This window comes from Monoraphidium neglectum (genome assembly GCF_000611645.1).
Source record: "Monoraphidium neglectum strain SAG 48.87 unplaced genomic scaffold scaffold01076, whole genome shotgun sequence".
In the NCBI taxonomy this organism is placed as follows: Eukaryota; Viridiplantae; Chlorophyta; class Chlorophyceae; order Sphaeropleales; family Selenastraceae; genus Monoraphidium; species Monoraphidium neglectum.
In genome coordinates this window covers 1-14056 of record NW_014012552.1, presented here as the reverse complement: position 1 = coordinate 14056, position 14056 = coordinate 1, and the positions used below count along the sequence as shown (strand labels likewise).

General features: G+C 63.3%; 5 protein-coding genes across 5 annotated transcripts in view; 2 read left to right on the top strand and 3 right to left on the bottom strand.

The window, feature by feature from the left end:
• MNEG_6562 (Condensin-2 complex subunit D3) overlaps window positions 1-2820 on the bottom strand; it is a gene marked incomplete at both ends in the record, with an annotated part of 5820 nt that extends 3000 nt beyond the window's left edge. Inside the window, 8 exons of the mRNA XM_014044968.1 lie at window positions 60-206; window positions 416-575; window positions 747-940; window positions 1120-1267; window positions 1419-1626; window positions 1770-2115; window positions 2312-2405; window positions 2594-2820. Of these exons, the coding sequence (XP_013900422.1) occupies window positions 60-206; window positions 416-575; window positions 747-940; window positions 1120-1267; window positions 1419-1626; window positions 1770-2115; window positions 2312-2405; window positions 2594-2820 (1524 nt within the window). The remainder of the gene's footprint in view (window positions 1-59; window positions 207-415; window positions 576-746; window positions 941-1119; window positions 1268-1418; window positions 1627-1769; window positions 2116-2311; window positions 2406-2593) is intronic.
• A 954-nt stretch (window positions 2821-3774) lies between these two features.
• MNEG_6561 (hypothetical protein) lies at window positions 3775-5258 on the bottom strand (the record flags this gene model as incomplete). Its single annotated transcript, XM_014044967.1, has 5 exons — window positions 3775-3968; window positions 4219-4310; window positions 4521-4613; window positions 4853-4991; window positions 5222-5258. 5 exons carry the CDS (start codon window positions 5256-5258, stop codon window positions 3775-3777), a joined length of 555 nt encoding a protein of 184 aa, XP_013900421.1.
• A 3054-nt stretch (window positions 5259-8312) lies between these two features.
• MNEG_6560 (F-type H+-transporting ATPase subunit delta) lies at window positions 8313-9052 on the bottom strand (the record flags this gene model as incomplete). Its single annotated transcript, XM_014044966.1, has 2 exons — window positions 8313-8654; window positions 8930-9052. The coding sequence occupies 2 exons, from the start codon at window positions 9050-9052 to the stop codon at window positions 8313-8315; spliced, it is 465 nt and encodes a 154-aa protein (XP_013900420.1).
• A 387-nt stretch (window positions 9053-9439) lies between these two features.
• On the top strand, window positions 9440-11386 carry MNEG_6559 (plastid ribosomal protein S21; the record flags this gene model as incomplete). Its single annotated transcript, XM_014044965.1, has 5 exons — window positions 9440-9469; window positions 9786-9869; window positions 10293-10369; window positions 10708-10828; window positions 11129-11386. The coding sequence occupies 5 exons, from the start codon at window positions 9440-9442 to the stop codon at window positions 11384-11386; spliced, it is 570 nt and encodes a 189-aa protein (XP_013900419.1).
• A 1575-nt stretch (window positions 11387-12961) lies between these two features.
• Window positions 12962-13575, top strand: MNEG_6558 (hypothetical protein; the record flags this gene model as incomplete). Its single annotated transcript, XM_014044964.1, has 2 exons — window positions 12962-13110; window positions 13470-13575. The coding sequence occupies 2 exons, from the start codon at window positions 12962-12964 to the stop codon at window positions 13573-13575; spliced, it is 255 nt and encodes an 84-aa protein (XP_013900418.1).
• Window positions 13576-14056: the final 481 nt, after the last annotated feature.

Below are 14056 nucleotides of genomic sequence, written 5' to 3'. Positions count from 1 at the left end.
GCCGCGCCCTCGGCGCCGGCGCCCTGTGCCGCGTCTGCGCCGTTTGCGTCGCCATCCACCTCCATGCCCTCCGCGCCGCCGCGCCCGCCACCGCCACCGCCGTCGGCGTCGGCCTCGCCGTCCGACTCGCCGCCGCCCGCAGAGGCGGCGCGCCGCCTCGGGCGCTGCGCCTTGGGACCGTTGGTGCTCGCCGCGGGCTTGGGTAGCTGGCGGCAAGGTTGCAGCAGGATCAAAAATGTCAGTTTCCGTCGCATGCACGATGAAAACCCAACCAGCGAGCCCACAGCGATCGACGCAGCCTGAGTGTGCCATCCGCCCGTCAGGATTCGCTGCGTCTCGTCCCTTCACACACGCAATGCAAGCGCGCGTGCGCACGTGCTCGTGTGCGTGGCGGCCGGAGGTGATGAGCGCCCACCTCCAGGTGCGCCGCGGCCACCAGGCCGGCCACGAAGCGCTCCGCCACGCGGTATTCGTCGCTGGCCGGGTCGCGCGCCAGCAGCTCCCCGAAGCACGCGACGACCTCCGAAAGGTCTGACAGCGCGCGCGCCCGCACGATTGCAGACTTGTCGCTGCACCTGAGGGCGCGAGCGCAAAAATTCCGGATGCGGGTGTGCACACCCGAGGCCGGTGGGGTCGCGGCGGCGCGGTGCGGGGAGAAACACACGCTCAAGGCTCGTCTTGGGCAGCCAATTGGTGCGGTCGGCAACCCCTGCGGTGCGCGGCTGCATTCTTTGGTCCGTTCTCACCTGTGGAGCAGCGCGGCAAGGCACACGACGCTCCAGGGCGCCGGCACCACGTCCCGTGCCGCGCCGCGCTCCCCGGACGCATCGGCGGCGGCGCCCGCGTCCGCGGCCTGCTGGAACGTCGACTGCTGGAAGGGCTCCGGCAGGTGCATCAGCAGCTCGCGGGCCAGGCCGACGGCCAGGCAGCGCTGGCCGATCTGCGGGCGGATTGGAAAAACCAGACAGCAAGGGGCGGAGGGGGGCGCGGCGGCGGGCGTCAGGGGCCGCCCCGCGCTGCCGCCGCAACGACGCTGCAAAGGCCGGGCGAGAAGGTTCCAAAAACCGCCCGGCCCGAGCTCGCCTTGCTGCTCCTGCTGAGGTGAAACACGAAGCCCACGAACTGGTCCTGCTCCCACTGCGCCAGCAGCGGCACCATCGTCGCCGCCGCCCGGATCGCGTTGGCGCGCGGCTCGGCGCGGTCCGGGGCCTTAAGGCACACGTGGCGCGCAAGCGCGGCAACCACCTCCTGCACCTCGGGCTGGCGCCTGGGGGCGCAGGCGGAGACGGAGCAAAAGAGGAGTTCAGCTGTGCGCATCAGGCGCGTTTGCCACTCATGGAAGAGCACAATCAGCGGGCGGGACACCAGACCCTTACGCCTGCGGAGTGACGCAGCGTGTGCCTGGCGAGTTTGCTCACCCGAGCGCTTCGCATACAAACGTGCATGCCGCCGTGCGGATCGCACTCGCGTCCGCCGCGCCCTTCCTGCCGCCGCCGGCCGCCGGCGCGGCGCCGAGCATGACGTTCGACAGGCGCGGGAAGAGCGACGCCGCGGTCTCGTGGGCGCTGCCGTGGCGGGGGTTCAGCAGCGCAGCCATCGCCTCGTACGCGGCGTCGCGGATGACGCCTGCGGCAACGGAGGCACCCCACCGCAGGTGTGTTGGCGCCCACTAACGAAGCAAAGCTCGGAAAGTTGGCGGAACACATAGGGTCGTCTCAGGCTGTGACAAAGGCTCCACCTCCGCTCAAGGCCATGGCGGACGTGCCCACCTGAGGAGAGGCCCACAGCGCGCCCCGCGGCCGTCGCCTTGGCCACCCGCGAGCACGCCGCCAGCTCCGGCAGGACCTCGGCACACAGCTGGCGCACGTCCTCGCAGCTACGCACGCCCACCGACCCCAGCAGCGCCGCCAGGTTGGCCACCGCCTCGAAAGCCAGGCATACAGCCGTCTCGTCGGCCGTGTCCCTGGCTGCGCTGGCACCGCCGCCCTCCTCTTGGGAGGCCGCGTCCGCGCCCGCCGCGCCGCCCTTAGATGCGCTGGCGGCGGCGCCGCAGCAAGCATCCTTGATGCGTTGCATGAAGCCTGAGAAATTGAGGCCGTCCATCAGAAAATGGGCCTGGCAGGGTGGCATGCGCGCAGAGCACGAGGGTTGATGGATTGCAGCGATCATCCCAGCATGGCGCCGCCACAGTTGAAAGCAGGGCCTCTGCGCCCAATGAATAATGCATGCTGGTGCTCCTGACACAGGGCAACGGAGTGCTAACGCATGCGTGATGCGGGTTGGCGCGCTCTTTCAACGGATGATGTCTCACCGGGGAGCTGGGCGCGCGCAGCAGCCAGCTGTACAGCGCAGCGGCAATGTACGGCTGCGCGCCCTTGCCAAAGCGCATGAGGGCGTTGACGGTCCTGTAGAGGTGTGCGGCGAGTCAGCAGGTTGCCACAGCTGTGTATGACCAATCATGTTGTACCTGCTGCCTGGTTGGGGCAAGACATGCTTGGGACAGGGGCACCATCACAAAGTCAACGCATCACAATGATGCCCCAACCCCAAACTTTGATCACACAATTAACAGCTAGCTCAATGCCTGGCTCACTTTACAGCATCCGCCAGCACAACGCCCTCATCGCCCAGGGCCTCCCATGTTGACGGCGTTGTGTCTTTGAGCGCAGTGCGTGCCAGCGCAAGCTGCTGCAGCGTCAGCTCACACGCCCCGCAGACCTCCGCAGCCTGCCGCTGGAACTCATCCAATGATTGCGTATCTTCCAGCTGCCGTGCGTGGGCCCCGAGCCTTCTCAGGAGCTCGGCTAGCTCATTCGCCATGATCACGGTCCGCGTCAGCCGGGCCCAGCTACTCTTATTTGTTCGTTTGATATAATGCCTGTCAAGGACACGTCATCACAGGGCTCGAAGATCACCCGAAATTTGAATCTTACAAACGATCTCTTTGATGCAAGAGGTATATCAACCCCGAGCCACCTTCAACCATCTGGATACAATTGGAAGCGGTACGGATTGGCGGTGGTGGTGACCTGTTGGCTGGTCGAGCTGCAACGGCAGCAGACCACGCTGGGCACGTATAAACTGGAGCAAGCGCTGCACTGTTCCACCCGAGCCCCAAGCGAACTGTAGACCATAGTCTTTTGGCTGCGCCAAGACAACCGATACTGCATCACCACAAGATCTGCATAGCAGCGATGTTACATCATTGAGCTGACACTTCCCTCCTTCCCACAAGCATCTGCTTTGCCAAAACAGGCTGTGACGCCCCCCCCCCCCCAAAACAAGCAAGGCACATGCTGCCAAGCTGCTTGTTGCCAGGTACTGTCAGCAACATAGCAGGCACTACCACACGTTATTGTATTGCAGCTGTTGAGCATGCAGCACGCAGCACGCAGCACGCAGCACGCAGCACGCAGCAGGCCCATGTGTAGCAAGGCCATGTCGACAAATTAGGTAAGTGGTGGCACAATTAGCACTGTCTACCCAAAACAGTGATATGCGCAGCAAATGTCAAAACCAAGTGGTGCCAGGCTGGGTGTGAGGTTTGATGAAGCAGAGGTTTTCAAGGCTATGCACAAGTGCACCTAATATCATGGAAGGGCCGCGAGTGTTGTGATGACCATTATTATTCTGTCAGTCGAAATACATACGTTCCTGGTGTGCTGAGAGCGCCTCACGCTGAGTGAGGTGTCGCCACCACAGGCAACAAGCGGCCATTGAGATGCCGTCAACACCCAGCAGCCAGGGCAGCTGCGCACCACCTTCCCAGGCTCCTCACTGGATCGCGGCGTGGTCGTCGCCGTTGGTCTGGTTGAGCCGACCCTTGCCGGTCCGCAGGCGCCCGTGCGAGGCGCTGACGAGCTTGCCGATCTTGGCCAGCCCTGACCGTGGCATGTTGCGGTATATGGCTTCGTAGTTGCTGACCAGGTAGGCCTCGTGGAAGATGCCGACACCAGGGATTTGGGCGCCTGTCAACAGGGGAGTTATGTCCGTGGCCAGTGCGGCAAGGCTTGAAGTGTGAGGCAGACACACAGAGGCAGGCCGGCAAAGGCCAGCGGCGGCCTTGCGACCACGCACGGCAGCTTGGCACTTGGTATGCCGGGTGCATCGAAGCGGCTGCGTGGCGCAGTCGCCTGAGCGGATTGCTGTTTGTGTCGCTGCCCTGCATGATCAGCCACCCCAGCACTGCGCCAAGCATTTGTTGCGCTGCACGCCCACCTTTGAATCCCTTTGCCTCCACATTCCACTGTAGCCAGGGGCCGAGGTGCTTGGCCATGCGGTTGCGGGCGTAGTCTGCCAGGTGATCGTAGCTGTTTTGGGGCGGGGTGGCAAACGGCGGGGTAGGTCCACTACAAGGCAATAAGATGTGTCAAAGCAAGCACTCATACTCTGCGAGGCGGCCAAGCAAAGCGAGTGAGCAAGGACCGCAGGCCTAGGACGCTGCCCCTTGCGCCACATGCATGCAGGGGTAATGCGCTTTGCGCAGCACACCGTCATCCGCCCGGCGGTGCGCCACTCACCTGCGCCAGATCTGCACGAGGTGCGTCGGGTTTGTGCGGGCGCTGGTGTGGTTGACCAGCATGCAGCCGTACTCGGGGTGCTCGGAGAGCTCCCTGGGGGAGAACAAACAGTATTTGGTGTTGTTGAGGATGTGGTTCGGGAGGGACTGGCAGCGGCACATTGCAAAAGCAATGAAACGAGCGGGCCGCACACTGGACGCGCTGAATGCAGTCCAGTCACAGAGTGGTCCGCAGCACCCAGGCATCTTGCCAGTCCAGCTGCTTGCTCTGCAGACACAACGCGCCTCAAACGCAGGATGAGCACACAGCGACATGTCCTCAACATTGCCCACCTCTTCATTGCATCCATGGCGCGCCCCGCGCGGAAGATGGTGCCCAGCCTCCAAAGCCATGCGCCCGGCTGCAGGTAGATGCCAATGACGAAGACCACGAAATCGCCCTCTATCTCTACGCTGTACTTGCCTTGCAGGACTGTGGTGCAGCATTCACAGAGTGGCGGCATGCGGCGCCGTCACGTGTTGGAAGGGGTGGAGGGCCGGCGGCGCAGGGGATGGCCAGCTGGGAGGGGGTTGACACGGCGGTGAAGAGCGGGCAACACGGGCGCCTGTTGTTTGAGCAGGGAGGCCCTTTACTCGCGGGCTTGGCTTGGAACCACCGCCCTTGACAGTATGTAGATGATGCGCGGGTGACCACCCACTCACCGCTTGGGGGCTCGCCTCGAAGGGACAGAAGTGCCATGGCGAGTTGGTGCAGCAGAGCAGCGGCCGCCAGGCCCCAGGGGGCAGCAAGCAGCGCGAACCAGAGATTCGAAAGATACATCGTGAAGCCCCCTTCGAGTCTGTTGGCAGCTGTGCAGCGCGCACACGTACTATTGACGATTGATCTTGTCGCACAATTTCTCTTGCGATGTCGCAAATGCAAGACTTGATTATATGGTGCAGCGGTCACCTCTAGCGCTCGGCCGCTCGATCATCTACTGCTCAGCCCGCGTCCGACGACGCCCGCATCAGTCAAGCGTTTGAGCTTCAGCATAAGGGCCCTGCTGCCCCACGGGCAGAACAGAGAAGCCCTGCACGACATACGAGTGGTGTGATCAGCACCACCAGCCACCATGAGCCTAAAACCAAGCCTGGAGCACACCTGGTGCACTTTAGTTTGCCAGGGGTCAGGTGACACGGGTGCCGCAGCAAACCTGTCGTCACCATGAGGACTGTCCATTGCAGATCACCACAAGTACGCCGCCGTACAAGATCCAGAACCAGTGCACGTATCGATTCACTTTGTCATATTCCATCTATACAGATAGATACAAGGTTGCGATGCTCACGGTGAAGGGACTGAAGGCCGCGCCAACATTTGATGGGGTGAATGCGACCGGACCACGTGTATCAGTGGCAGGGGGACCCACAGACGATTCTAGGCGTCCCCGTGCGTGCACACAACTGCAAGAGCATGGGAAGATTAAGTCCAAGCAGCCGCAAACCTCAGTGCACCAGCTGTGTGCCTAGAACGCAACGGGCTGGACTTTGTCCTTGCGCACCTTCCTGGATAGAGGCTGGGGGGACCTCCCACACGTTACCGGGCAACTGGTCCCCACGCGGCCTGGCAACGTGCTCGCATTCAATCTGCTGACTCACATCTGGTACATCTCTGCAGTAGGGCGTGGGGACCGCAATGGGCCTGCAGTGGACCGCAATGGGCTTGCATGTGGTCAACCAAGTCAATAGAGCTGGATCGCAAGGACCCCAGTGGCCGCGCTAGCTCTAGCCGGGAGAGGGCTGTCGGTTATTGAATGTGCAATCTCCTTGACATCATTATCGGGGCACGGCTCTGTGGTAGAGCGCGTCGTAGGCAAAACAGCGATACCGTAGTATCAGAAGATCAAACAAAACATAACAGGGGCGCAGGCGTCATGTCAAAATGACTACATAGATTGTTCTAAATCATGTGCGTATGCCACGGCATCGCAGGCATTGTGCTGATCTAGTGACTTGCGGGTGCCACGACATTGATTGCCTTCCACACCACCACCCACTTTGTATTGAGGTCAACCACCCCGCACTGCGCCTGGCGGCTGTGCCTGGCCGCACGACGGTGACATGTCCAACGCAACCGTTGGATTGGGCTCGACACAGGCGCCGTCGCTGCCGCTGATTCTCCTGGATGGCGGCATGGGCCACCTGCTGAAAGATTGGGGTCTCCGCTTACCTGACCTGCCGCACGAGCAGCAGTTTTTGGCTGGTGTGGTGGCTAACGAGTTGAACTCGGATGCCATCAGGCGCGCCCACGCCGCCTACCTATCAGCCGGCGCAAACTGCATAACGACCAACAGTTTTGCAGCCACGCGCCACTCGCTCACCAAAATTGAGCGCGGGAATGACGCAGCCGTGCTTGTGGCGGCGGCGGCACGCAACGCGGTGGCAGCGCGGGACGGGGCGAAGGGTGCCGTGCTAGTAGCTGGCTCGCTGCCTCCCCTACAGGAGAGGTGCGGTAGTTGATTGTCGATGGCTTGCAGGGTTGCTTCAGCGCTTGATGCTGGCCTGCTTGTCCATCATCGCGTGCCCATTTTTCCTGCCGCCAATCCCCATGCATGACGCCGGCCCCTCCTGGCTTGGCTTGCCCATACAGTTACCAGACGCAGGGGCTCAACACGCCCGACGACATGCGGCGGCAGTATCGTGAGATTGCGGAGACGCTGGCCCCTTACGTTGACGTGCTGCTGGCGGAGACGTTATCAACCGCAGAGGAGGCCGCAGCTGCAGCTGAGGCAACTGCTGGTCTAGGTGCGCTGCGTCACACATTGCAGCAGGTCGGGCCGGGTGCTTCACACGCTAAGCAATGGATGGTGCACCCAGCATCCTGGGCCTCAGTCTGACACCATCATTGATCCTCAAACTCGTGCTGCAGGCAAGCCCCTCTGGGTGTCCTTCACAATTGAAGACAGCAGCCACGCGCGCCTGCGCTCTGGCCAGCCGCTGGCCGACGCCGTTTCGCCGCTGCTGGCCCACCCACACCTGGAGGCACTGCTTCTGAATTGCTGCGCCCCGGGCGCGGTCTCCGCCGCGCTGCCAGTCCTGCGAGCTGCGGCGCCAGCGCGGGTGCGGGTGGGGGCTTATGCCAACGGCTTCAAGACAACTACGACAGAGTGGCTGACGGGCGGGCAGGGGCCCAGGTTGGATGCTGACGAGGGTGATTATGACGCAGCCAGCGGCGTTGTCACAACTGAAGCGTACGCGCGGTTCGCACGCCACTGGCGGCGGGCGGGCGCGAGCATCATTGGCGGCTGCTGTGGCGTTGGGCCAGAGCACATACACGCGGTTGCAGTGGCGCTGGCGGGGACTTGATGGCGAGGCCGGCAATGCGCCTGGTGCGAGCCCTGCATGCTGCATCACTTGCCAAATTACAGATGAGACACTGGAGCAGCATGGTGATTGGTATCAATTTACACACGGAAACTCTGCTAAAGCAAGCCAGATCAACTGAATAATTTGTCATTACAAACAGAAATGCCATGGGGGATGCGATAAGCCGTGCGCAGGCATCGTCCAGCACAACGCCATGCTCAACAGCGGCTGCGGTTGCCGAAGCCGCCGCCTGGTGGACTGTCTCTGCTGCTAGGGGTGGCCGCCGGCGCATGGCAGCCAACTGCAGCAGGTTCTCAGCTGCACCCCAATGTTCTTCAAGCCGGCGGCGCCAGCTGCAGGGCCGCCACATGATTACTGCACATGCGCCGTGCAGCGGGCTGCTGACTGGGCCCGCTACAAATCGCCGCTGCACAGCAGCGCCGCCGCCTCACTTGGCCTCCAGCGCGGCGTCCAGGGCGCTGAACACCTCAGTCGCCGCACGGTTGACGGCGGCGTCGAAGTCGTCGCCGCTGGGCGCCGCCTGGGCCTGCTGCAGCGCCGCCTTTACCGCCGCACCGTCAAACTGCTCAAGCGGCGCCGCCGCGACCGCGCAGATGTCGGTGACGCTGTTGGGGTGCACGAGCGCAAAGCCGCCGCTGACGAAGAACTTCTGCACCTCAGTGCCGTCGTGCAGCTCTACCAGGCCAGGCTTCAGCTGCGCGATGATGGGCACGTGGTTGGCCTTAACGCCAAACACGCCCTCCACGCCAGGCAGCACCACCTGGTCGATCTGAGGGCCGAGCGCGCGATATCCGGGCGTGACGGACGGTCAGGCAGGGAAAGATGGGTGAGAGGGGTGCAGAAAGGTGGCGGTGCGGTGACGATGCGGCGCGTACGCTTACCCACCCGCCTGCGCACAGCTGCAACCCGATCCAACGACAGTTCCTGCACATCACTTGCCTCAGCGGCTGTCCCGTCACACATATGTTGCTTCTCAACAATTGCCTTTGCTAGCAAAGGTGTGCGCGGGCTTTGGCAAGGACATGCAGCGGCAGCGGCGCGCACCTTGCCCTCGGCAACAACGCCGTCCGGCGTGTAGAAGTTAACGGGGAACTGCTCGCCCTCCGCCGCAGAGTCCCGCGCAGCCTCCGCCCCCAAGAATGACGAGGGGAACTGGGGGAGGTTCATTGTGCTGGGCGCGATCTTGGTGAACGCCTCGGCAAACTCCTTCACCCCCGCTGGTGCTGCCTCCTCCAACCTCGCGGCGCTAGTGCTGATGCCGCGGGCCAGTGCCCCTTGCCGCAGCAGGCTGCAGGCCGCCCGCAGCATGCTTCCCGGCGATGGGCTGGGTGGGGCTTGTGTGATCTGATGATAGATGCCGTGGGCTCCTGCACTGCAAAGTCTACCTCACAGGATAACTGCTGCGAGCACGAGCTGCAGTATTCAGCTGTGGTTTCCTGGACGGTCAAGCCGATCGAGTGTCTCCGGCCGCATGCCTTCACCACAGCAAAGTGCCACTGTACAGCAGGCTTATCGCGCAATCGCACATTCACATTGGAACATCTTTGATACACAATGGCGTCGCTCACCTGCAGCCGCGCCCTTGTGGGCAAGCCTTTCCAGGCTGCTGCTGCCAGCGGGAAGCCCAGGCGCGGCCCCGCTCCCCCCCTGGCTCGTCGCGACAGCTTCATGGTTGAGGCGAGTTGCCGGCCCAATGGGCCGCCGGGACTGCCCACGGACGCGGCGAGGCAGCTTGAAGGCGGTCTTGCGTGCGGCCCCTGGCGTCGCATTCGATGGCAGACCGCGCGTCAGGGAGACAATGATTCTAGGACGATGCATATGTCCCCGCAATAGAGGTGGCGGGGCCTCCCAGGCAGCTTGCTGACGGGTGGTCGTCCTGGCCCACTGCTCCGGGTTGCAGGTGGAGATTGCCGAGGACGAGCCGGAGGATGTGGCCGTGCGCAGGTACATGAAGGCCGTGATGCAGTCGGGCGTGATCAACAAGGTGCGGACCGCATGCACCACCGGCGCGGTAGTGGCTGTCGCGCGTACGGCGGCGCGCATCTGATGTGCACAGCTGTGGTTGACTCATAGCGGTGCGCGCTCACGCTTCAGAGCGATGCGGCAAGGAGAGGCTAGCACCGCTGCCAGGGGTGCCATCTGGGTGACGCTACGCCAGCGGACGCAGTGGTGTCGATGCAGCGTCACAAATGCAGCAACACAGCTCAGCTGGGAGCTGAGTCGTGCTGCCCTTGTGGTGGCAGCTGTAGCTGCAACATCAAATTCAGCAGGATGGCATTAGCAGCAGGACGACATCAGTGGTCGCACAGCACTGGGGGGCGCCGAGCATAGTTGAGTGCCGAGTGGCGTGTGCACAGTTGTAACACAACCCGCCGCCTCACCCTGCCTGCACGCACCCTCCACGCAGCTGCGCGCCCTGAGGCGCAAGGAGACCAAGATCGAGACCTACAAGCGCAAGCTGCAGGAGCGTGCCCAGGCCCGCAGGTGCGCAATCGGAAGTCTGCTGCGCCGCCAGCAGCATGGCTTGGGCGCTCTGCGTGGGTAGTGGATCGGAAGCGTCGCCGGGCTTTCTGGTGGTATCAGAGCAGTTTGAGCAGTTGCAAGTGTCTGTAATCTGGATTGCAGCAGTGCAGGGCAGAGTGATTGACCAGCCAACGCCCCCACGTCAGCAGGCACGCGTATACCGTATGGCAGCCCTGTTCGTCTGGTGCAGCGTGCACACCACCATCTCAGGCCTACTCACCCGCCGCCTCCACCTGCTGCGCGTCCTCATGCCTCGCTGTCACCCAACCCCCACCTCCATGCGATCCCCAACAACCCAGGCTGGGCATCCAGGAGCCGACCTGGGACGAGTTCTACGGCGAGAACTCGCTCTTCGACAGCGGCGCCGCGCCCTTCGATGACTTCTTCAAGAGCCCCGATGAGGACTTTGATGTGTTCGACGTGAGGGACAATGACACTTGAGGGGGGGGGGGGACGGGGCGGGCACGCACGCTGGCCGCGCGTCGTGTTGGTTTGCTGGGGCCCACAAGGTCGCCGCTGTGCCGTTTGGCATCCCCGCCTAGCCGCAGTGCGCCGCTTGATGGCGTCTGCACCCTTCTCCCGCATCGTCGTCCCCACTGCACACGGGCGGCCGCCCTTCTCCTGGGCGGTTGCGCCACTCACTTGCCGGTGGTGACCCCCGACCAACGCATCGTCACTCCTGGTCCCCCCTCCAAACTTGTCTTGCCACCTGCGGAGCAGAACGGCAGCCTGCCCATCCTGGAGTCCCTGGAGTACCAGTCCTACGAGGGCAACACCTGGGGCTACCAGGGCGGCTACCAGCCCACCGGCGCGTACAACCAGCAGCAGCAGCAGCAGCAGCAGCAGCCCGCCGCCGGCAACTGGGCGGGGGCGCCGCAGCAGGGCGACACCTTTGACCTGAACGCCTACCAGGCGCAGCAGCAGGGCGGGTACGTCGATGAGCAGCAGCAGCAGCAGCCCAACGGCTACCAGTACTAGGCGGTTGCGCATCTCCAGAGACGCGGGCTTGAGGGCGGCCCCGCGCTAGGGCACGTCACGGCCCTGGTTGGCGGCCCAGCTTTGGGAGCCATCAATGAACGGCATGCCCGCGATGTAACGCCTAAACCTTAACGCGACTGGACTAATGCAGTCAACTCGCTGCCAGCCTGCATGTACTGGGGTCGACTGCAAATACAGAAAGCGAGCGTCCTTGCACAGTTCCACCCTGGGGAAACGTGCCTTCAGTCCTGCAGGCTGTCAGTAATTGTGTGCGCAACCTGTGGGGACGAACTAGGCAGCGTAGGCACTTCCAGACAGACACATGCTTTGCTAATTGCTGCCCTCCCATGGGGCCCAAGAGTGGCTCGCTATCGAATTCGAATTCGGTGGACGACATGACAGCGCTCGGGAGGCCGCCGTTGGGAGCAATGCAACCAGCGCACGGGAGCCAGACAGCCAGAGAGCTTTATAGCATGATCATGGTATGCCGGCTGCGCCTCCTTGCCCTGAGCAATGTACTGCACAGTCTGCCCCACTAGTCGGTCATGAAACATGGCATGTCGTCGCGGAGTGCTTGCGCTGAAATGTTCCTCTCCAGCTCCTATCAGTGGCGCTGGGGCTACGTCCTCATGGCCAGGGCGGCCGCTGTTGCGCAAGCACGTGCCTGCCGGCCGCCGCCGCTCCCAAATACGCCGAGGCAGGGGAGCCCCGTAGTACTGCGCCACCAGCGGCACCCTGTGGGACCGACGAGGCGTGTCCTGCCGCCCTCGTCAGGTAAACTGGGTGCCGCAACCCCCCAGCACATGGCGACACCAAGGGGGGCATATGACACCGCGTTCGGCGCTTCGCCGTGGCACGCCATTCGCCGGAATCCTGCAGCGAGGTCGCATGTTCTTGGGTCTACCGCCTGCTGCTGGCACAGAGGATGCTGGCAGAAACAAAAGTAGGCGGGCTGGTGCCCGAAGCGCCTTTGTTGACCGCCTGCAAGACCCAAGTCCGCCATTGGTGCCATGTCTGTGCTCCTGGATGCCACAGCGGCTGCCACCATGGCCATGTTTAAAGGTGATCGCATTGACTGAGCACACATCCCCACGCAAGGGTGCTCGGCAAGTCGGCGGCAGGGCAGTGTTCTGCATGAGCTGTGCAATCTGCTGCATGTCACAAGCCAGCTACGGTACGTAGAAGCACAAAGCATTGGATGAAAATTTAGAGAAAGAAGCGCTTGTACTATATCTACATGCGGCACAAATCCAAGATCAACCTCGCACTCGCTACCGATAGCTCTCAAGTACTGTGCGCACGGAAACTGAAACCAAGGGTAACGTCAAAAAACAGCTGGTATAAACGCAGGCAGCACTGCAGCAGCGGTGCTGCAACAGGCGGCACTTGCATTGCAGTGGCTGCTGCTTTGCTGCACCCAGCAGAGGACGTCGCCGGAGAGACTACAGGGCGAAGCACTACCTCAAAGAGGGCTGCAATCAAAACTCACCGCCCCAGCTGGTTGATTAAGCTGCACAACGGCGGAGAAGGCGGCGAGCCCCTGGCAGCCGCCCCACGCCACTAGAGCCGGCAGCCATGTCGGTCGTCGTGCGCGCCCACGAGCATGGCGCCAGCATGAAGCTGATCCAGGAGGCGCTCAAGCCCCTGACCAAAGGCTCAGCCGCGCTGGCGTTTGTGTCGGTGGGGGACATCATTGATACGGACGAAACGGACGTGTACCTGAAGTGAGCGGTTTGGGGGCCTGCCAAAAGCGCGGGCCTCAGCAAGGGTGTCGCAGGGGCCTTGATGGTGTACAGCAAAGGAGGGGCGCACGCGTGCCAGGCCCGTGGTGAGCCCAGTGACAGAGGCGAGCGTTGCGTGCAGTCGCAGGCTGACATGGCAGGGGTGTGACAGGCGTGTGCTGATGGAAGAGGCTGCGAAGCGGCCCGCGAAATGGCATCAACCCGCTGCAGCAGCTCGTGAGCACCAGCACCACACGCCAAACGCCTCTGATGCCAGCATCAGCTTTGTATGCTCAGATGCTGAGTCAGCAGGCGCTGCCGGCCCATCCTCATTCCAGCAACTCCGTCACCCCGTCACCCAGGGGCCACGGCACCCAGATCGTCGACGACAAGCTCGTGGCCACCCAGTGCGGCCTGGTGACGCGCACCGACAAGCTGATCAGTGTCAAGCCGCCCAAGGAGCGGTGAGGCGGGGCGCGGCAGGCGGGGAGAGGACCTGCGGAACCGGCGTGCAGAGTGTGGCGCGCAGCGCTAGGGCAAGCGCGAAGCGCGAATTCATTTCAGGGTGGGAGAGGGGGGGATGATTGCGGTCCTCCCAGCCGCGACCGCCTGCAGTGGTTGCGGCGGCCCGCTTGCAGGGGGAACGCGTGTGGCCACCGCCTATTCTGGCCCCAAGACGCGCCGCCGGCGCGCCGCGCCCGGCGCCCGCCCCCTCACCTCAACGCCCGCAGCTATGTCGCTCGGTCAGGGGACGTCGTCGTGGGCCGGGTCGTGGAGGTGGGCCCCGCACTCGCAATGGCAGAGGAGGGGTGCAGGGGCGTGGGGGTGCCGGCGTGAGCTGCAATTCTGGAGACGTTCAGCCGCTGCCAGGCCTTGAAAGTGCGTCCGGCTGCGGCCCAGCGGGGTGGCTGCCGTCACCCCTGCCTGGCCGGCCGCAGACCGCTGGCGG